Source organism: Hydractinia symbiolongicarpus, chromosome 4 (assembly GCF_029227915.1).
Source record: "Hydractinia symbiolongicarpus strain clone_291-10 chromosome 4, HSymV2.1, whole genome shotgun sequence".
Lineage (NCBI taxonomy): Eukaryota > Metazoa > Cnidaria > Hydrozoa > Anthoathecata > Hydractiniidae > Hydractinia > Hydractinia symbiolongicarpus.
Genome location: NC_079878.1, coordinates 14,263,140 through 14,285,490, shown reverse-complemented (window position 1 = coordinate 14,285,490; position 22,351 = coordinate 14,263,140). Strand labels below are relative to the sequence as shown.

Genomic DNA, 22,351 nt, shown 5'->3' with positions numbered 1-22,351 from the left:
TCAGTAAAAATACCATCTTTAGTGCATATAAATAATGTGTAAGATCGTTTCAAAAATGTTTATTTTATAAGTTCAAATTTAATTAGCTATTAACAATCTGTATGCAAAATATACAGATGTGTTTAAGGCGTAATTTGGTTACCACGAATTTCAATGGACAGTACTGATGCCAGCCACGAAAAATGATTAACTAAGGAAAAATCTAGAGATGTCATGGATTGCATGAAAGAAATCACAACTAAACACTCAGGTGGTATACACCTAATATCTGTTTTGCCCAAAATGTCTGAAATTAGAATTAATTGTAACAACAGCCAATTTGTTTGGTTCTGATGAAAGATTGACAAAATAAAAAGACATGTCAATCATAATAGTGGCACACCCAGTACTATTCTTGACTGTTGCCAAAATTCAAAACTTCGCAACCTGCTTATTTAATTTTTTTTTCACTCTTTTTTTTATCTAAATAGTATCTAAATAATAAAATTTAGTGAAATTAAAGTTGGATGGAATCTACTCGACTCGATACGTTTCAAGATATTACCAACTTTGACAATGGTGAAAGAAAAGTGAAAAAAGTATGTTTAACAACTTCATATTTTACTTGTATACTTATTTGAAATGTTGAACATATTTAATATATATTGATTTATATTCGACAAGCGTGAATGCATATAGGTAACGTGTTTTTTATATAGGAGACAGTTGAAACCGAATCTGGAAAAAGTATAAAAAAACAGGTTAGATTTTTTGCTTATTCGACAGTATTGCGAAATTATGGAACTACCTATAACCACCAAAATTAACTATAATCAGTTATTATTCCATTTACAGTGTCTCATTTTTTTTTTGTTTTACCATAATCAAATTAGCAACAGATAGGTACGCTGTTTGCTTGAGTAAATTGTACAATGTCCAAATTGGTTTGCTAAAAGTTTACCAGAGAGTCAGCGACTTTCTTTTTTAATTGCAGGCGTTCGTAGACAAAGGAAAACTCTTTGACTCATTTCTCAACTAAATCCTCTCCTTTCTTAATCACTTAACCTTCTAAATCATGCAGTGCAAGGATAGATTTTTTTAGCCCCCCCCCCCCCCCCCACCCTGTAGTAGGCTAGTAGCCCCTTTAGTTTTTCTACGTGTATTTGATAGCCACTTTGGGGTTAAAACAAGTCACCTTTATGTGATACCCAGGCGGTCAAGACACGAAGTTGCGTAGTTTATTTAATAGTTGCCCGTATTGCATACATCGATACTGCTTGAATCAATAGTTTAGTATAGGTGTTTTTAGGACCTCTTATAATTTCCAAAATGTGCGTAGTGTAAAATATATTTTCCTCAAAATTCCAATCCACTAACAATTTTATTTTCCTTTTAGAAAGAAAATCAAACAAAGAAAATGTCTGACGAAGAAAATATACATTGTAATAATTTTGAAGTAGAATCAACATATTACAACATTGATAAAGGAGCTAACAGTTTTATTGACAAAACGTCTGTCTTGAAAAATTTAACTAAAAATGGAGATAATGCTTCAGAGAATGACGGAGATAGTAATTCATTTGAGAACGGTGAAGACAAGGAACTATCTGAGAATAATAAAGAAAGTAATTCATTTGAGAATGATGAAGGTAATAAACTGTCTGTGAATGATGAAGATAATGAACTTGCTTCATTAGTCTCGTCTGGTTCAAGTAATGAAAATATGTCACATCACAAACGAAGCTCTCCATCGCAAAGAAATGATAGTAATGATGATGATGTTGATGATGAGTTCGGTATTGCGATGTTCGAATCTAACGAAAAATTACAAAACTCAATGAAAAGTGATCTGAACAATCAAGAAAAGGTTTGTATATTGCTATGTCCGCTTGTTGTTTTAGTGGGTGTTTTTTCAAACGATGGCGTATTTTGTTGACTTGGTGGGAAAACATAATTAAGTTAAAACGTTCGCCTTTTCTTCTTAAAATGGCAGCTAAAATCATCTGGTTTTTATAAATCAACTGAATCAAATAAATCAGTATCAAAATCTTGTAGAAGTTGTCATTATTTTCGTTCTTAGGTTGACTCTCCCATCTCTGAAAAAGCACTAAGAAGGCGAGAGAAACGCAGTTCATGGATACAATGTGATCGTCCTGAATGTCAAAAATGGAGAAGAATTGATTACGTAGATGACTTACGAAATGTATCTGATGGTAAATGGATATGTTGCATGAATGAAGGTATGTAATACAAACCATCTTTCTATAAATTACTAGTCGTTGCCCGTGGAAAAATCCACGGGTTTGCTCGTCCTTTTTATACTTGCGCAGCTAAGCTACCATTTTGCGTGACAGACGGACAGACGTATACGGGTATTATAATATAGACTAGTCGTTAGCCCGTGGAAAAATCCACGCGGTAGCCCGTCCTTTAAATTTACCCGTCGCAACAAAGTGGATAAAATTATATCGCATTTGATATTCGTGTTTCCGCAACATCATTTTCTAACTCAGCGGGGGGTCAGAGCAGAGACAGACAGACGACGGCTATTATTATAGAGATTCATATTCTACTGTCGACGATTAAATCCCACTGCAAGTTAATGTGCCCCTATTTGAAGTAAACACCGCCTTTTGTCTAAGAAGACGCTTATGTAAACAAACAAAAAGACAAAAGAGTGCCTATGGACACATTTAAAGATCAAAGAGATCTATTTTTTTAAGGGAAGGCAAATGGTAAAAAATGACAATGAATAGTGAATACGATAAACCTAAAACAAATAATTGCAGCCATGTCTTTCTGACCGGAAATAATACGCGTCCCTTTCAATTGTGTGTTCTGTACGAATGAATCTCTGCCTTATAATGTTTGTTAGACCCCAATATTATTTATTAATAACTAAAGATCATTATTTTTTACAGATAGCCAACATAACGACTGTGATTTATCACAAGAGTCTTTCCCAGACATTGGAAGTGAAGACGAGTCGATCTACACTACATTTAAACCAGGAACTCTCGTGCTAGGAAAAATGCCTGGCTATCCATGGTATGGAAATTATATTAAGAATTGGATGTTTAATCTTTGTTTTTATGTTCTGCATGATAAAATCTGTAAAAATACAAAGGAAAACTTTCACTTAATGCCATAGCAACCACTATTGCAAAATAGTGATATTGAGTAAAGCATATTTTGCGGTGAATTTCCAAAATGGACTTTTAGACGATTATCTTTGTCTGCCACATCTTAGTTTTTCTTTAGAATTTTATGTTCCAAATATTTGTTGCGTTACTTCCCATACTTATCATACATTTTCTCAATACATAACCTTTTTTTAGGTGGCCTGGTATTATTGAAGATGATCCGGACTTTGACAGTTATTTCTATTTAGAGCATAGGAAAGAAAAGACCGTAGTAAGTAGAGTTAAATAGTGTGTGTATGGTGTGTGCACAAAATTGCAATTTTATGTTTTGTAATTCACCGTATATTTAACGGTATTACAGAAGCCAGTAGATATTGCATATAAAGAATACCTTTCCACTGTATAACACCTCAAGTCTCTCTAACAACGATCCGTCATAAAAAAAATTCAAGGCAGCGCTCTAAGCGCTAAATAAAAAATGACGTGTATAGCCACTTAATATTTCTGAGTAAATGCAGTAGTATCATATCACTACGACAACAGTTCTCACTACAACGGTATACTGTGAAGACGTATTCAGGATTTTTAATGTAAACGAGTAGAGAATTACATAATAATCGCTAAAAAATTATTTTGTTTAGTTCCTATTTTTTGCGGGAATTAATTTTTACGAATTCACCGAGTTTTCATAAATATTTCAAAAATTAGTTCTTGCAAAAAATGATTTCTTTGTAAAATCCGCAAAAATTATTTCTCGCGAAATTTGCATTTTTTCTTTTTAAAAAACGAATTACAATAATTTTTTCTTTTGCTTTATATATGTAATAGGTACATGATTTCAACTTCAGCATTCATTTCTATAAAATAAAAGCCCGTAAAAATGGTATAAAAAGTAAGCATAATTTACTTCTCGCGAAATCTTCTAAATTTTCTTGACACATTTTTACCAGGTTCATTTTCCTGAAAAAAAAAATATAAAATTGTGCTTACAATCTTTTTACACTGTAAAGATTATAAATCACTCTTTAAGTTCAGAGTTAACATATGAACCCTAATGCTCACCAATGTTAACCGAGCATTAGGAAAGATAACAGTACATATATAATTTAGGTCAGCTATCATGTGACGTTTTTTGGCAAAGATGTATCCAGAGCTTGGCTTAATGAAGTTGCAGTTACTAATTTTGATGGTCACGAAACTCTTAAAGATTTAGGAACAGTAAGTTGTATTTCGTGATTAATAATTTTTACCAAGATTTTTTACCCCGCCTTTTTCCGCCGCCAAGATGTTTATGTTATCGAACTTTTGTAATAAATTAATATGATCTTGAATACCGAATTGATAAGGTTTAATATTTACGCGTTACGCGATTACAAAGATGAGATTAGAAAGATAACTACCGATAATAACACGATTACAATACGATATGTTTTTCTTTTAGCTTTGGAAAGTCGTTCTCTCTGGTGCATTTTCTCATGGTTGATTGTGACTGTTGACTTCACATCTTTTGACTTCGTTAGTAATAACCTTTTCTTACGTTGTAGATGTCAAGTGGTGGCAAGCGATATGCTCGACAAGTCACGGCTGCACTTGGCGATGCTAAGAAGGCAATGGAATATTCTTCAGAGGTAGCGGTTGTTGTTTATCTGGCTGTAGTACAATTTTTCCCCTTCATCCAGATTTCAGTTGTCAGAAAGTTTAAGAATTACTTCTACAGTGTTGGAGTTAACTGATTTTAAGTGGTTATATTTGACAGACGGTACCATGTCTAAATCTCTAACAACGTAATTCTTGTCCAAATTTGAGCACCGTATTTAGTGCGCTCTATCGAGCAGGCACGCCCATCTGCGTAAATAAAGTGGCGAGTAAATTTTAATTTCATTTTTTAAAACTGATGATTTGAAAGACAAGTTGAATTCACAAGTTTACTATTATAAAAACTAGAAATCAAAATTTTGTAATTTTTAATTCTTTAAGTTGTTTATATTATAGAAAAGATTAAGAAGATACGGTTTTTTAAAGAGATACAAAGGAAACGATAGACCGAAAGAAAGTGAGTGTATCAGTTTAGATAGAGATGTTAGTATTTGTGTTTCTACCTACGGAAGACGTTCATAATACCAACACCTTTATTAGTTACTCCTTAAACTTTGCTGATTTCACATTATGGAGTTGATTAGGTGCAGCTTAATACATTAGTATAGATAGTTAAAGCTATATAACAGAAAGCTCAAGCCGTTCGCATAGAATACAGTCGAAGTTCTTTGTAACGACTAAAGAATTTTATTTTGATATAATTTTTTTGTAAAAATCGAATAAAAGATTTGGGATTTCGTATTCTGAGTTCATAAGTTTTACTAAAAGTGTTTCGAAAGAAAAATATTGCTTTACAGTTCATCTGTTCTATTTCAGCATGTACTGTTGACAATGAGACGAAAGTGAAGAAAAATCGTTTTAACAACGGAGTAAAAAAAGAAAAGAAACACAAACAGTCTGAAGAAGTTATAAAACAGTCACCCACCACAGTTGTCAAAAGTAATGAAATTTTTGCTTTATTACTCCGAATTTTTCAGCAACCCCTCTACCTCTCTGGTTCGCTTATTAAGAATTAAAAAATGTACTTTTTCGTTGTACACCTCTCTGGTTCGCTTATTAAGAATTAAAAAATGTACTTTTTCGTTGTACTTTGTCATCTGTGGTAACAACTCCAAAATAATATTAATAGTTTATCCTTTTTATAGTTTTAACCCAATAATTCTACAATTTTGTGTGTTAGACGTTGGTGATAAAGCTGGAGGTTCAACTAAAACAAAAGTTTACAACGGAAAACAAACAGCTCGAAAACTTAATAAAACTAAAGTCTCAAAAGACGATTCTTTAAGAGACAAAAAGGAGAAAAAAAGGAAGTCAAAGGATTATGATAGTCGAAATTTGGTCACAAGTGACAAAAACGGTACAAACAGCGAATTTGCACGACCCACTGAGGAGGAAAACAGCGATGCCTTTGACTTTCCTAGTGATGATCCGATTCCAGTTGGTGGATTGATATGTGGTAATGATAATGAAAAACAAGTTAATTCTGTCAAAACTAAACTTGATAAGGAGGTGCCCAGTAATGAACTGACAGACCTTGAAACTCATACGAAGAACATGGTTGAGAAATATATATCTACCGAAGAGCTTGATAGAATTGTTTTGTCGAAAGACGATGTTCAACGTGAAAGGAAAAACAAACTTGAAACTAAAGGATCAAAGAAGGTTGAAAATAAATCTGAACAAAAGACAAAGATGAAACAACCTAGAAAGGATGGTTCTGGTGAGCAAACAAAAAGCGGCAGTGTACCTCATGGTGGTGTTAAGAAGAAGAAAAAGAATGTTGAGCAACCAAAGAAAAGCAAAACTTCTCCAAAATCTTCTACAGTAAAATGTGTGGACACGTGTGCCACTTTTGAGATGGATACACAACAAGATTGTATTGATGACGTAACAAATTCAGAAAAATTAAGTCTTGATCAGTCAGACGATTCTGTCAAAAAAACGTCAGAAGTCCCGAATAAAAATAGTGAAAAAGAAAAATTGAAAGAAAAACCCGTAAAAGAAAAATCGTCAGATAAAAAAATAAAAAAGAAAAAATCATTAGATAATAAAGAACTGAAAGAAAGCTTTATTGATAAAAAGAAATTCACGCCGAAAAAAGAAAGTGAAGTTGACCAAACAGAATTGTCATCCCAGAAGAAGAAAAAGAAAATACCAAAGCTTGTTAAGGCAAAACTTCCTTCTGTACCTGTGGAGGAGATCTTGAAACACGATTCATCTCAAGCCGAAAAACCTCCACCGAAGCTGAAAAAGTCGTCTTTTAAAGCACCGGTGAAATCGGATGCATGTGAAAAAGTTGCTCCTTCTTTTTCAGCACGGAAGAAGAAATCGATCGGTGGAAAACGACCTATCACGAGATCGGAGGATGAGATTGAGATATCAACAGAACCGCCTGTTAAAAAAATGATGACTGAAGGTATGTACGATGTGTGACTAAGGAAGAGATGTGTGAAGGTTGTTTGAAGCTGTGGAGAATGATGTTTTTGAAATGTAATATTTTTTAAAAAGTTAATTTATCGTTTTAGAAGTTTCGTTGACAGACAGTGCCACCGAAGGAGATCTTTTCGCGTTGATGAGTGATGAAGAGAAATGCATTAAAAAAGAAACCATGTTACACGACTCGCCTGAATTTTAAATATTGTCGCTTGTAATATTTCGATGATTAACATTCAACCTTAACTTCGAGTTACTTCTTCACAATCAATCGCCGAGTTACTTGTTCACAATATCACCGTCTGCTCTTGGTTTAGGTTGTTAAGCTGTCGTCGGTGTTTCTATTCCAAAACATTACAGCAAAAAGAATTCTGTTATTTAAAAAAGCAGATCGATTAACAAGTTTTTTTCGTTCATACCCAAAGTAAAGTTTCTTTTGCGGACATGAATGAAAAAGTGCATCGCGTATTTAGGAATGGTGATGGTGAATTTGTAAATAAAAAGTTAAATATGTAAATACGTTCTTCCATATTTTTCAACAATGTTTTTGGATACATGAAGTACCCCAAGTAATGGCCTACAAAATTTTGAAGTGTGGCTTAAATTTCTGTAAAAATACTCAGAATTACTTTTTAACTCGAGTTAAATTTTAAATTTAGTTAAAATTTAGTTAAATTTTAGATCCATGAATGCCTTTCGTTCTTGTGTGGCTTTTATATATTATATGTTTAAAGAAACTTAGTACTTTCTGATTTTCCAGATAATTAGTATAGAAGTTAAGAAATATGTGCCCAAAAAAGCATTTTAAAAAGTGCGCTGTTTTAATTTTTAATAATTTATAAATATAACCTATATCCTATATAGTTCGAATATATAAATTAAGAATAATGTTGAACGTTTATATGTGTGACACTTCTTTCTTTTCCCCACAAGTTGTAACTATAGTCTAACCTGCTTATAGCCAAATCATGATGAAGCTCTTAGTGAACACGTAACCATGACTGACCATAGTGGCCACATTATTTGCTTCCGCAAGTTAAAAAAAGAGAATGTGAAAAATCAGGATTTCTTTTGAAAAAAAAAGCTATCTCTTTAGCTATCTCCTGCGAGAAAATAAGTTAGATCAAAAGAAAGAGCGTGAAAAGTTGTAAAATTATGACTCATGTATGGATTAGATAAGAAACAATAAATGACCATCAAGATAACTGGTTCTAATACTATCATGAAGGAACATACTCGCAGTCAAAAACTCTTATCGAATAATAAAGACATTTGGAGTGGATAAGTCTTGAAATTCAATGAATGGGTATGTAATATTTGCTAAATATTGATAAATTGAAATCTCTCTAATAATAGCCGTCGTCTGTCTGTGTGTCCGCGGAAGTCGCCTCCCGTAACGGAAATACGAAATTTTTAAAATGCGCACCAATACCAAATGCGATATATTTCTGTCCACTTTGTTGCAACGGGTTAATTTAAAAGACGGGCGACCCCGTGGATTTTTCCACAGGCTAACGACTATCTCTTTAATAATAGCCGTATATATCAAATACACGATGTCATGCATAATTAGCGGAACTTCTACACGCTTTTTTATAAGAGAGATTCTAATCGTTCTAATCTCATTATTTCACTATTGTTATAAACAATGACCTACTGTTTTAAGGTCTGATATTCTTGTAAAGCATATTCTTATAAAAAAAGCGTAACATTTCTAGACAACTTTTTAAGCGGTTTCATTATTATTAAAATTAATTACAACATGCAATCACAGCAATCGCTAAACTAGACAACCGCCTAAGATATCAATCCTTTTCTCGTGCTGAACGCTGAGCAGAAAGGATAGATTTACACTTTGTCTCTGGTATGACTCGTCAGGGCTTGAACGGACGCGAACGCTGTACCACCACCAGTCACTAAACAGGATACGAAATCAATTTGTTTTTTGCAAATCCATTTAATTCGTTTCTAAACAAATATTAACGTTTTGTTTAAAAAGTAACAAGAAGCCCTGGGGGCTCTAAGAATTTCCGCTCGCTAGTAAAATATTTGATGACAACCTGCTAATTCGTTGTGTTATCGTGCCAAACATTCGAAGAGGTTTGGTGCATAAAGCTGAAGATAAAGCACACAAGTGACATTATAGCTGACAACAAACGCAAACAAAACGAAACGTGTCATAATAAACTACATTTTAAAAGAAATTGCTAACAAAAATACAGCCTATCATTCATGGTTGAAACGTTTGCGTGATGATGAGGAAAGAAGAAATTCGACGTGTAAGAAATGCATTAATCGCAAATGGATACAGTCATAAAGTCATCACGCAAGTAGAAAATAAAATGAAGCGAAGATGCAACGGAGACAACAATGAAACATCAGAGGAATTTATCGCATCAGCATTCCTACCCTTTGTACCAGGTACTAGCGAGATCCTTCGTCGAGTTTTAAGTCAACACAAGATCAAATGCATTCTTAACTCTAAAGACACCCTAAGAAGCACTTTGTCTAAACCAAAAAAAAAATAAACCTGGAAGAACAATGCAATGTTGTTTACGAAATCCCGTGTAAAGATTGTGATGCAGTGTACATAGGCGAAACAAAAAGAAAGTTTAAGCAACGAGTACAAGAACATATGCGCGCAGTGAGAAACGGAGATGTGAAGAAAAACGAAATTGCGGACCACAGCTGGAGCAGAAGTCATCAATTTAATTGGAATGAGAAGAAAATCATTGACAGAGAATCCAGAACAACGGCCAGGAAGATTAAAGAAACCATCAACAGTGTAGCACGTAACAAACACATAAACAGCATCTCGTATCAACTTCCTGAGATTTGGTTACCAGCCCTACAGAAGAAGTAGATACCTACATCTAGGTCCGAAAATGTTAATTACCGTAATTAACTGTAATTATCAGCTCGTTTCTGATTCGTTAATTTTTATGAATTTCGATCCTCTTGTAATATATTTTACTAGGTATATATCGGATGCCGTGAGTTTCGGCTGGCTCTCTAAACACGATCCAAGATGGCGTCACAGCATCTGATATCAGACTTTATGTTTATATGTGATTAGCTCCTTTTATCAGAAGAATACTTTTTATCTGATGATAGATAAATACTACAAATTGGCGACGAGGATTCCAAGAACTCATGGAGAGGTATATTTCATAATTACAAAGCAATCTCGCGTGAAACAAGACGTGTGAATTTTCGAATCAAAACAACAAATTTTGTTGACTCTTACTGTGCGAAAGGAAACTTTGCTAGGCTGTCCTTTGTAATTTCAAGCGATAGTTATACTTGTGCGCGCGCTCTGAGCATTTCTGTGCAGCTAGCATGTCCGTTTTGCAACTTCCAGCCATACCACCCTTTGACCCAAATGGAGAACCGACTTCAGTTGGTCAACGATGGACGAAATGGCAGACCAGTCTTAAATACTACATACTAGCAAGTGGAGTTAGGGATGATGAAAGAAAGAGGGCAATTTTACTCCACATGATTGGACCTAAATGCCAGGAAATATTTGAAACTTTCTCTGATCCTGGAACAACATTTGAAGAAGCCCTCCATAAATTTGATGAACATTTTTCAGTCAAAAAGAACATACCTTTCGAAAGGCATAAATTTCACCAAGCCTCACAACAAGTAGGGGAAAGTACGGATCAATTCATTACCCGTCTACGACAACTTTCCTTATATTGTGAATATGGATCAGAAACTGACAATGAAATCCGAGACATGGTCATAGCAAAAACATCGAATATTAAATTCCGCAAACGTTTACTTATGGAAACTGATTTGAATCTCCAGAAAACACAGGACCTTGGACGACTTTTTGAATCTGCAGAACACCAAAACAAAGAAATAGCTAATGGTAAACAAACACAACATGACACTGAAGAAGAAAGCTCTGAACAAATCAACAAACTACATGGGCGTAGACCACCTCATCGTAGCCATAGGAAACACAATGCACCACCACATCGGAACAACCCAACCAAATCATTCAACAAACCAGAATGTGGTCGCTGTGGTATGAAGAACCACAAAAGTCATGAATGTCGGAGATCAAGAGATAAAACATGTAACAAATGTGGTATTAAAGGACATTTTGCAAAAATGTGCCGCACCAAAAATAAACAGCAAGTTCATCAAACCAACCATGAAAACTCTGATGACGAAGATGAGGATATCTACCTATACAAGATGAACACTACGAAGTCAAATAACTTCCCCGTTCTAGTAAACAATAGCGAAATGACTGCTATCATTGATTCTGGAAGCACAACAAATATCATCGATTTTCGAACCTATAAACGCTTATTCAGCAACATCCAGCTTCAGAAATCCAATGCCCGAATCTACCCATACAATGCTACTAAGAAGCTCCCAATCACTGGTACCTTCAAAGCTACAGTTGCAGCAAATCACCATAAAATACTAGCAAAATTCTACGTAATACCTGGCCAAGGAGGCAATTTACTTGGTCACAAAACAGCTGAGCAGCTAGATCTATTACGAATTGGACCAGCTACAACACCCATCAACCATAGAACATTCCAGTTAGGTAGCAGAAGTCTGTCAAAAGGCATACCAGTATCAACAGAACAAGTCCTCAACAAAAACAACAAGGTATTCAAAGGAATGGGAAAACTCAACAACTTCAAACAGAAACTCCATATTGATCCAGATGTCACCCCCATCCAGCAACCAACTAGGAGACTGCCGTTTCACACCAGAAAGAAAGTTGAAGCAGAGCTCGATAGACTGCTGAAATTAGATATCATTGAGCCAGTTAATGGACCAACTTCGTGGGTTTCACCAATTGTCGCAGTACCTAAGAAAAATGGCAAAATTAGATTGTGTGTGGACATGCGCAGAGCAAACACTGCCATTATCAGAGAGAAACATCCTATTCCAAAACTGGAAGAAATCCTACCATTATTAAATGGAGCCACTGTCTTCTCAAAAATTGACCTGCGAGAAGGCTACCATCAAATTGAGTTAGCCGAAGAAAGCAGAAACATTACTGCCTTCATTACCCATAAAGGAATTTTCAGATACAAGCGTCTCATATATGGTATTTCAAGTGCCTTTGAACATTTTCAGAAAAATATTGAAATGGTAATTGCTGATTGTGAAGGGGCAAAGAACATCTCTGATGATATTTTTATCTGGGGAAAAACACAAGCTGAGCATGACCGCAATCTCGATAAGGTTCTTCGTAATCTTTCTGAGAATGGCCTGCGTGTCAACCCAGAAAAATGTGAGTTTAGCAAGAATAAAATTTTATTTAGTGGATATACTCTCACAACAGATGGCATATCTCCAGACCCTTCCAAAGTCACTGCAGTCAACAAATTCAAAACACCAACAACATCGACAGAAGTCAGATCCTTTCTTGGTCTAGTAAATTATTGCAGTCAGTTCATCAAAGACTACAGTACATTATCAGCTCCACTGAGGAAACTCACCAAGAAAAATACACCATTCATATGGACAGATCTTGAACAGAAATCATTTGATTTACTCAAAGAAAAACTTTGCACTTCTGAAACTATGGCATTTTACAATCCTGAGGCGGAAACAGACATAATTGTTGATGCAAGTCCGTATGGTCTTGGTGCCATACTTACACAGAAACAGAAAGATGGAAACTTCAAGCCGGTAGCATATGGAAGTAGAGCATTAACACCTGTTGAACAGAGATACTCACAAACAGAACGAGAAGCTCTTGCAGTTGCCTTTGGCTGCACACACTTTCACTTTTTCATATATGACCGTGACTTCGATATCACCACTGATCACAAGAGTCTTTTGCACGTAATGTCACCAACTTCCACATCTCCACCACCGAGGATCCAGAGATGGCTTCTTCGCATACAAGGGTATAACTACAAATTAAAATACATTTCTGGTGCCAAAAATGCTGCTGACATACTATCAAGAGACCCTGTTTGTACAGACAGTGAAGGAGAAACTGACGACTCAATTGAATCCTTTATCAACTTTACAGCAGCAGAAGCAGTACCTAAAAGCTGCAATATCGAAGAGATACAAGATGAAACTGCAAAAGACATCATTCTTCAAAAAGTCACCAAAGCCATTAACTCGAAGGCCTGGCCAAAAGATTCTGCTTTGAATCCATACAGACATGCAAAGCATGAGTTATCCTTTGTGAATAACATTTTACTCAAAGGACAACGAATTGTCATCCCAAGCACTCTACAACAGAAAATGTTGCAGATAGCACATGCTACGCATCAAGGAACAACCAAAACTAAACTACTATTACGTGAAAAAGTTTGGTGGCCGCTGATGAACAAACAAATCGAAGATCTAACACTTACCTGTCATGCCTGCCAAGTAACTGCACCCTCCACCACCAGGCATGAACCGTCACAACCAACAGAAATTCCCAAACAACCTTGGAACACTATTGCAATGGACATTCAAGGCCCTTATCCCTCTGGTGACAACCTGTTAGTTTTGATTGATTACAGATCCAGATACCCAATAGTTTCTTCTATCAAGAACACTGGTGTGCAAAACATAATAAATGTTATGAAGCGAACCTTTAGTATTTTTGGTTATCCAAAAACAATTGTAACTGACAATGGTTCACAATTCACGTCCTTCAAATTCAGCCGATACCTTCAACAACATGGTATAAAACACCGGCGTACAACTCCATACTGGCCACAAGCTAATGGTGAGGTTGAGAGATTTAACCGCACATTGAAGCGACACAATCAAACTGCTGTCATCACTGGAAAGGATTGGCGTAAAACTCTTGACACATTCCTTTTGAGTTACCGAACCACACCTCATACCGTAACTAAAGTTCCACCTGCAACACTGATGTTCGGTAGACCGCTAACGAATGATCTTCCTGACGTTAGTCAACTTGTGAAAAGCAACAGTGAATTGGATATAGAAGTAAACAAGAATGATGAAAAGCACAAACAGAAATCCAAGGAAAACACCGACCAGAACCGCAAGGCAAAAACTGTCACTTTTGAAGTCGGACAAAAGGTATTGTTGAAAAATCTTACCGACAACAAAAACAAACTTTCACCGCCCTGGTTAAAGGAAGTCTTCACCATCATTAAAGTATACAAACGAAGCATCATGGTTCGAAACAAGGAAGGAAAAACGTTTCTACGAGCAAACGGACACGCGAAACTGTATAGATCTGCGAAGGGTAAGCAATCGAGTGTTTCTAACGCGCGAAACAGGGCAGACCCTTGTACCTGCTCAAGCAATGCGAATTTTGATGAGAACCAACAATCTAAACCGAATGATGGCCATAACAAAGAAGAAGATCTATACGAAAAGAAAAACCACAAAAACGGTGCAAAAACCTACCCGAAACGACAAAGAAAAACTACAGAGCGTTACGTCATCATCAATCCGAAGCGCAAGAAGAAGACTTAGAGAAAAAATAAGAACGATAACAAGATAATGATAACAAGAACGATAATGATAAACGGTATATATATATAGCAGACGAACGATACGATGTATATAGTAAAAGACCGATGTGTATAGCTGAAGAACAAAAACGTTTTATGTACGTGCAGAGGAACTGAGTTGAAAAGCAAATATGTGAACATGTTATAAAACAAACAATCAAGAAATCAACAACAATAACTTCGAGAAAAAGAGGGATTGTAATATATTTTACTAGGTATATATCGGATGCCGTGAGTTTCGGCTGGCTCTCTAAACACGATCCAAGATGGCGTCACAGCATCTGATATCAGACTTTATGTTTATATGTGATTAGCTCCTTTTATCAGAAGAATACTTTTTATCTGATGATAGATAAATACTACACCTCTGCAATTATATAAATACATGCTTAACATCATTTTACTCTGCCCGATGATGGGAGAAGGATCTCCCGAAACGTCGCTTACTAAACCATCATGTTCAAGAAATGATAAACTTTCCACAGTAATAGAATTAGAAAATAAAGTAGTTTTAATTTTTGAACCAATTTTGTCCTAAAATAACATTTAGGTAACAAGAAATCAAAATTTTGATGTCACCATCATGTTTAGCATACTTTATTTGACCAATTTTGGCCTAAAATGGCATTTAGGTGACAAAAATCAAAATTTTGATGTCCCCATTATGTTCAGCATACTTTTTTCGTTAATTTTGCCAATTTTTGTTGAAAATAAAGTAGTTTTAAATTTTGGACCAATTTTGGCCTTAAATAACATTTAGGTAACAAGAAATGAAAATTTTGATGTCACCACCATGTTTAGCATACTTTATTTGTTAACTGTGCCAAATTTTGTAGAAAACAAATACCAATTTTGGCCTAAAACGTCATTTAAATGAATTCCCAGTACTCAGAGAGCTTGGGTACGAAGTTTAAATCTGTGACGCTGCAGTTGACCATTTGGGACAAGGTTAGTTAGTTAGTCAGTTATACCAATACTATCCTCCTCTCGAAGGAACGTGAAATCCCAGGGTCGATTTGTTCTCAAAAAATGCTCCGAAAGAAAAAAACGACGGTTTTAAAGAATTTCCTACGCCTTAGGGCGCGGAAATTCAAAAATAGACAGAATTCACTGTCACCTAAATAAAGTTTTAAGAAAAATCCTCGACTAAAATTGATTACAAAGACAAGATTTTCTTTTCTGGGAAACAACAAACATGATGGAATAATACATGCTAAAATTGTCACAGAATCAATCTCAAATATTTGTTATAATGTGTTGTATAAAATAAATACAAAATGCTCAAAGAAATCAGGTTGAAATCAAATTTTCTGATTGTTATACAAACAGTTCTGATAAATGAGTTGCTCCGTTTTTAGTTTTTTCGCAAAATTATTTTTAGAAAAGGTAAGCCACAAAGAAAATAATTTGCATTTTTTTAATTTTTAAGAATTTGGAAGAAATATATGTTGTAAAAGAAAAAAAGTATATACAATTTCAAAAAGAGTAATTCCGGGTAAATATGTTTTAAAATTTTCCCTTAAAGTGCAAGCTCCAGTGGCACAGTCGGTTAGCGCGTCGTACTTATAAGTCAGTATCGACAAAGAAATGCGAAGGTCGGGAGTTCGAGCCTCCCCTGGAGCAAAGTTTTTAGTTCTTTAATTTACCACTATTTTTTATTTTATTTTTCGAAGCTCACTATTTTTTTTATTATTTTCGAGGTTATAAAATAATGCCAATTACCTCTCGGTCAGGACCCTCACACAACCTCAGACGTTTTATCTCGGTCTATTAATATTTTTAATGCTAATGAAACTAATAGTGGAATCTCTATCTCAAACTAAGTCTCGGTCCCTTTGCGGTCCACCAAGGTATTTTAGATTTATAAAAGAAATTTATTAAATTAGATATATTAAAGAAAGAACTTTATCTGGAACAAATTTTTCTTGCGAGTTCAAGAAAGGGGTTGAGTGAAAGAAAAAGAAAGCAGAGAAGAAAGGATAAAAATGGACATAAGTATTTGGCCAGTGTGGGGCTCGAACCCACGACATTCGCGTTATTAGCACGACGCTCTAGCCGACTGAGCTAACCGGCCACATTTAATTGAAGATCTGTTAAGATAATTATACAGTAAGACGTTAATTCTCTATTAGTGGACTCCATTGGTACCTCAGCAGTCTGCTAGAGATTCTGTCCATAACAAAACAGAAATTCGAAGGTGAAAGGAGGGAAAATGTTCGAATGAAAGAGAAATTGAAAATAATCATTAAAATTGTTTTATTGTCCTTTTTATTTTATTGTCCTTTTGTTAAAGTTTTCTTTTAAAAAAAGCTTGAAAATTCAAACTTCTCGTCGTCGGTCGTTTAGTGGGCACAAAACGTCTAAACTCAAAAATCCAGTCAGTAAAAAGTGACTTTCATTATTTTCCAAGAAAGTATAAAAAGCTGTTTATAAATAATACTAAACAAACGAAAATTTATCCTCCCCGGCGGGGAATCGAACCCCGGTCTCCCGCGTGACAGGCGGGGATACTTACCACTATACTACCGAGGATATCAACCACCGTACCGTGTTAGCATATAATTGTATTTCAAGTAAAAAAGTACAACAGCCACAACGAAATGGGTACGAGGTGTGTATTTTTTCTTTTGAATATGGGGTGCTAAAAACGAGCACAAGGGTAGCCACTGATTTATAAAGGTTGTTTTAGAGTATTTTCAGAAACAAACCTAAAACGATAACAAAAAAGAAGATCAAACAAAAACCAAATATTTTCCAGGAGAACAATTCCATTCCCACGAGTTTCCAGTAAAAGGCAACCACCCGACCCACCCAAAATTGTTTTTTAAAGATAGATGGTTTAAATAGAACTTAAGTACGAACTAATTCAAATAAAAACGGCATACGTTGGAAACGTATAGAAGAGTAATCATTTCGATTGTTCTGTTCTTCTCAATGCAATTATAACCAACACATTATTCGTATAATTTTTTACACGGATCATGATTTAATTTGACGAAACTATCTAAAATTAGACTGAAGTGTTATCAGACAACATAGTCATAAGAAGAAGAGATAGTCTGGTTACTGCCGTGTGATTGAGCTCCGCTCCAGTATCTTACTCGCGTTCAGAAATTTCCTAGTGCCCAGTCTACTTTTAAGGGGGACCAAAAAATCAAAAACAGGAAAAAAAAAGGAAAAAGAACTTTATCAAAAGTAAATTTAAACTTTGGAAGAAAAATATATAATAAATCGTGTACTACCATATACTGCGCCAACTTTCCCACATATTCTCCACAAATTTGTACAAATAAGGTATCTAATATTATATATAATAAACTGCGAATAATATATTAATTATATGTATATATTAAAAACTTGGAAACATAACACTTTAATATATACCATCTTGAGTCCGAAAAAAACACCTCCGACAGCAAATGAACCGATAAATTAGTTTGAGCACCAAAATATTCGAGATACGAATAGTCCAGTTAAGATTTAAAAATAAATATATAAATAATAAAATAACTTTTACATAGTTCTTTCCAAGCTTTGATTTGATGCTGACGAACCAGCCTGTTGCGTGTTGGACGGCTGCATCAAAGTAGGTGCTGATGTGTACATGCTGTTCTGAGGGATCTGATTGGCGAATTGATGAGGTGCCCATTTCATCGATTGTCGAAGTTGTTCAACGTTTTCTTCTTCGTCTACTTCCATAAGTTCTTGATACGCGCGCGTGTAAATTTCTAATGCTTTTGCATAAAACAACATTTCGCTTAACATAAATTCTCCAAACACTTTTTTTAAGTCGCGAGTTTTTTGTCGTTCAAAGTCAGAAACTTGGTCGTCCAGTATTTGCGCAGATCTATTGGCTTCTTCAGCCGCTTTTTTGTATTTTGCTTCAGCTTTTGCTAATTGAAATTGTTGTGTTGATTTCGTTTTCACTCTTTCGAAAGATTTGTGTTGGTTTAATTCTTTCGAATGCGCGACGGTGTGCTGCTTCACGTCCAGCTTGGCTTGCTTACACTTCGTTTCGTACACGGAGAACGCCTGAACAACCTTATTCTCGAGGCGGTTTACTAGCACGTTTCTATGATCTTGTACAGAGGCAAAACATTCTGCGAATGCGCTCAAACCCTGTCGTAACACCGGTGTTTCAGATACAGCATAATCCTGCAAAGATTTCGCGAAGTTATCACCCGCATCTCGTAATTTCGCCGAACGCACGGTATACAAATTAATATCTTGGACAATGTGGGGAAAATGGTTTTCGACTTTCTCAATGTTTTCGTTCACTACTTTTGTTTGTTGTTCTCCAGCTCGCATAGACGTTTTCAAGTCCCCTAAAGCAAAAAGAAGGAATTATAGTTCCTTATTCATATATTTTAGTAAAAGACAGCTCGTTATTAGATTTTCTTTATATATAAACGAAAAATGTCTACGCCTTATAATTTTACACAGCGCCGACTCACTTTTCCCTTTTCTACTATTCTCGCTTATATTTTTCTCCAACTTCTCTTTTTTAATATCTTTTATCTCGTCAGTTTCGTCAGTTCGATCAAAAGTGGTGTCGCCATTTTCAGATAAACTACTCTCCTCGTCTCTCACAGACACCCCTTGATCCATTATTTATGTTCGTGTTATAAATTATAATAACAAAAAAACTCTTTTTTCAGTTCTCAAGAACATCCAAACTTTCTTTTTACACAACTAACTGTGCAGTTAAAAAATAACAAACAACAAATTTATGATACGATAACATACGAATTACTTCTATTCCCAGCGCTATTAAAAGCTGAAAGTGAGTTTATCGTGAAAACAAGACGCGCAGTTTTGTTCTCATTATGCACAAAAAGAGAGATCGTTTGAACAGTTTTTTCATAGAATTTAAGGTCGGTTTACACTAATAAGAATTACATATAAATTATGAGATTAATATTGCGAATTTACGCCTGAAAAATCATGGAACGTGTTCGCATCAAAACACCTCAGAACTTTAGAAAAAAAATAAAATGTTACTCGTCTAGATTCATAAAAACTTAGAAAGAAGAAATAGGCACGTTTAGCTACCTTCGTAAAAATATGCCCAGACTAGACTTTTTGTTCTGAAAACCTTTATGAGGCTTTAAATTTGATAAAAGTTCAATTTCTTATTGTGAACTAAAAGTAATGGGTGCGTTATACGTAGCAGATTTGCTATAGCAAAATTAGAACAAGCTTTTTTACACGATAATCTCGAATTTTCTCCATTCTATCATTTTTTCTTTCCATGCTAAGAATATATTAAGAATACACGAGTCTGGTATTTGTCAAAAGGTTAAGAATATTGAGGTTGAAACGAAACACACTATTGTTTTAAAAACAGCGTGCAATATAATTTTGTAATTTTTCGTCTTGATTTCCTTTAAACGATTCTCACAACTTTCAAATTATAAAAAAATAAAAATAACAGCTAATTCATGTTAGAATGATTACAATTCTTTTGCTTAAATTTTTTCATACTATAGGGAATATAGATTTCTCACCAGTGTAAACCAAGCTTAAGATATTTCACTAAACACATACTCAAAATGAGAAAAACGGATCGCTATTTAGTGCTAAGAATCCACGAAAAAACGATTCGGAGTACCGAGTTTACAGGACGGGCGAACACGTGGATTTTCCACAAGTTGAAGAAGTGGCACTACTCCTATCAACGTAAACAAATTATAAAAAAGAGTACGTTCTACGGGCAGCCTTACCTGTTGAATAACTTCGTTGTGGCAAGCCAAACTGTCCCTGTCTTTGCAGATGTGGACTAGGTTGTGGTGGCCGTGCATAACTTCGAGAACTCTGGTGCATAGGTGAACCTCTCATGGAAGAGTACAGAGGTTGCTGGTTGGTTCCATACATAATTTGTATTTACTGCTAAAATGAGAATTAACATCAGATTAGCTAGTATTAACAATGTCAACCAAATGGTAAACATGTGTGCACAATCAGGGAGAACTATAATGGCATATCACAAACAAACAGAATCAACCAAATGCATTCTACATTCTTCAAGGTAAAAGAATTGCATTGTAAACAAATATAAAATCAAAATTGAAAAGTAAAACTTAGTTAAGCAGATTTCATTCGTTTAAGAAACCTCGAAACTTTTCAACTACTCTTTCTGTGAAAACATCGTCAAAAGGTTTATTTTGTAAGTCGAAGAAAGAAATTTCTCCGGTTGTAATCATGTTAAGATATTCTTTTCTTTTCTTATTTAACCTCTTTCCCATCTTCTGCAACTCGTCCTTACTTTCGCATTTCGTTTTACAATCGCTCATGTAGGTTGATAAATATTTTCGAGTAATTTGATCGCACTGATGTAGAAGATTTTCCAAGCATTGTTTCCGGTCAGCTTCCAATATGTCAAGATTTTTCTCAACGATTGGTGAAACAATATTTTCCGAGGACTTGTTTATAAATTTGTATATATCTTTCACAAGTTCGTCGCTGAATGGCGTTCTATTCTCCAAAACAAATGTATTGCTTTCCCAAGTATGTCTGACTACATCGGGTTCCTGCAGCAAAGCTGTCATTTTAATAATGGTATCCTCAGTTACAATACTTCCGATTCTGTTCGAATTTCTGTTGATAGAGTCTTGTATGTTACCTTTTATAAAAATTTGACAATATGAACATTCGAGTAGACGAGCAAGTTGGAAATATTCATACCGCATGCTTCTGTAAAACATATTGTCATCAATAAAAAACACATGCCGTATACTTTTAGCTCTTTTTTGCTTGGACGTAAAACAACAACAAAGGTTATTAACATCTCTCGACAAGGCATTCTCAGGAAAGATATTTCCACCTTGTAACCACTTCACTGTTTCGGAAGTAAATTCATATACCTGGTTTCGATAATATTTCCAAGACTGTTGACTACTTTCATACCGTTCGCTTTTGCTTGGTAATGAATGTTTTATACAACATTCGTTCTTGCTATATAACCCACTTTTGCTTGCATCGACGTTGTTACATGGATTTGCAGTTGCAACTTCATGGAACACAATATGTTTCGGCAGCAACTCATCATAATTGACAACACAAACGTGCAAATTCGTGTCGCTCATGTGTTCTCTTAGTAATTCGACTAAAGTTGTTTTTCCAACAGCTGGCAATCCTACTAAAATACACAGTGTGACAGTCATCTCGTGTATATGAGAAAATCAGGCTTATTTCTCTTCTGAACAAATGAAGCACTGAAACGATAATGACCATGACACCAATTATGTCACAAGCTGCACATCATAGTGTTTTTTTCTTTTTTCTTATATTTATATAAATTTGTATCTAGCCAAACTTGTCTGAAAAAAAATCATTATATGCATATACAATAAAAAAAACATCACTTACATTCAATAGTGTTCATTAACCTATCTCATCAAAAAGTAGTTTCAGTAGTGACTATATAAGTTGAAATAAATACATATTATATTTATAGAAATATCCACGATTTTTACGAGTCGAATTAAAACAATACAAAATATTGATAGGAAAAAGATAATTTAGAAAAAACAGAAGTTACAGGTAGAAGCATCATAATATCTGATGAAACCAGGCTATACGAAGTTCTGTCATGAGTGCCTAGACTGTGTCTTAGGTCAAAATGAAACAACTTGATTAGCAACTCTCAGATCTCATATTCACCACCTGAAAACTTTTTCCTAGCAACCTTAGTTAGTTAAACTGTTAAAAAAGTTTAAACAG

At 34.9% G+C, this 22,351-nt stretch overlaps 3 protein-coding genes and 2 non-coding genes across 6 annotated transcripts; 2 read left to right on the top strand and 3 right to left on the bottom strand.

Moving 5' to 3' along the window:
- The first annotated feature begins 41 nt into the window (after positions 1–41).
- LOC130641485 (PC4 and SFRS1-interacting protein-like) lies at positions 42–8,020 on the top strand. The gene is made up of 12 exons (XM_057448298.1): positions 42–578; positions 699–740; positions 1,376–1,846; positions 2,060–2,219; positions 2,901–3,027; positions 3,318–3,393; positions 4,233–4,340; positions 4,667–4,750; positions 5,115–5,175; positions 5,535–5,657; positions 5,899–7,134; positions 7,244–8,020. The coding sequence occupies exons 1-12, from the start codon at positions 507–509 to the stop codon at positions 7,351–7,353; spliced, it is 2,670 nt and encodes an 889-aa protein (XP_057304281.1). The 5' UTR covers positions 42–506; the 3' UTR covers positions 7,354–8,020.
- An 8,139-nt stretch (positions 8,021–16,159) lies between these two features.
- Positions 16,160–16,252, top strand: Trnai-uau (transfer RNA isoleucine (anticodon UAU)). The gene is given in 2 exon segments: positions 16,160–16,197; positions 16,217–16,252. It is a non-coding gene; the product is annotated as a tRNA-Ile (tRNA).
- Positions 16,253–17,089: 837 nt separating this feature from the next.
- Positions 17,090–17,161, bottom strand: Trnad-guc (transfer RNA aspartic acid (anticodon GUC)). The gene has a single exon. It is a non-coding gene; the product is annotated as a tRNA-Asp (tRNA).
- Positions 17,162–17,476: 315 nt separating this feature from the next.
- LOC130641483 (CBY1-interacting BAR domain-containing protein 1-like) lies at positions 17,477–20,561 on the bottom strand. 2 transcript variants are annotated; one of them, XM_057448296.1, is made up of 2 exons: positions 20,353–20,561; positions 17,477–18,954 (listed from the first exon to the last, which is right to left on the bottom strand). In XM_057448296.1, exons 1-2 carry the CDS (start codon positions 20,501–20,503, stop codon positions 18,143–18,145), a joined length of 963 nt encoding a protein of 320 aa, XP_057304279.1. In that variant the 5' UTR covers positions 20,504–20,561; the 3' UTR covers positions 17,477–18,142. The 2 variants fall into 2 exon arrangements, with proteins under 2 accessions (XP_057304279.1, XP_057304277.1); XM_057448294.1 differs by lacking the exon at positions 20,353–20,561 and adding an exon at positions 19,084–19,303.
- A 67-nt stretch (positions 20,562–20,628) lies between these two features.
- Positions 20,629–21,974, bottom strand: LOC130641482 (L-seryl-tRNA(Sec) kinase-like). Its single transcript, XM_057448293.1, has one exon. It carries the CDS (start codon positions 21,790–21,792, stop codon positions 20,725–20,727), a length of 1,068 nt encoding a protein of 355 aa, XP_057304276.1. The 5' UTR covers positions 21,793–21,974; the 3' UTR covers positions 20,629–20,724.
- Positions 21,975–22,351: the final 377 nt, after the last annotated feature.

Coding starts and splice junctions, on each gene's coding strand:
- LOC130641482 (XM_057448293.1), bottom strand. CDS start 21,792: ATGACTGTCACACTGTGTATTTTAGTAGGATTGCCAGCTGTTGGAAAA.
- LOC130641483 (XM_057448294.1), bottom strand. CDS start 19,237: ATGGATCAAGGGGTGTCTGTGAGAGACGAGGAGAGTAGTTTATCTGAA. Junction 18,955..19,083: donor GAATAGTAGAAAAGGGAAAA/GTGAGTCGGCGC, acceptor TTTTTGCTTTAG/GGGACTTGAAAACGTCTATG.
- LOC130641485 (XM_057448298.1), top strand. CDS start 507: ATGGAATCTACTCGACTCGATACGTTTCAAGATATTACCAACTTTGAC. Junction 579..698: donor GTGAAAGAAAAGTGAAAAAA/GTATGTTTAACA, acceptor TTTTTTATATAG/GAGACAGTTGAAACCGAATC. Junction 4,341..4,666: donor CTCTTAAAGATTTAGGAACA/GTAAGTTGTATT, acceptor CTTACGTTGTAG/ATGTCAAGTGGTGGCAAGCG.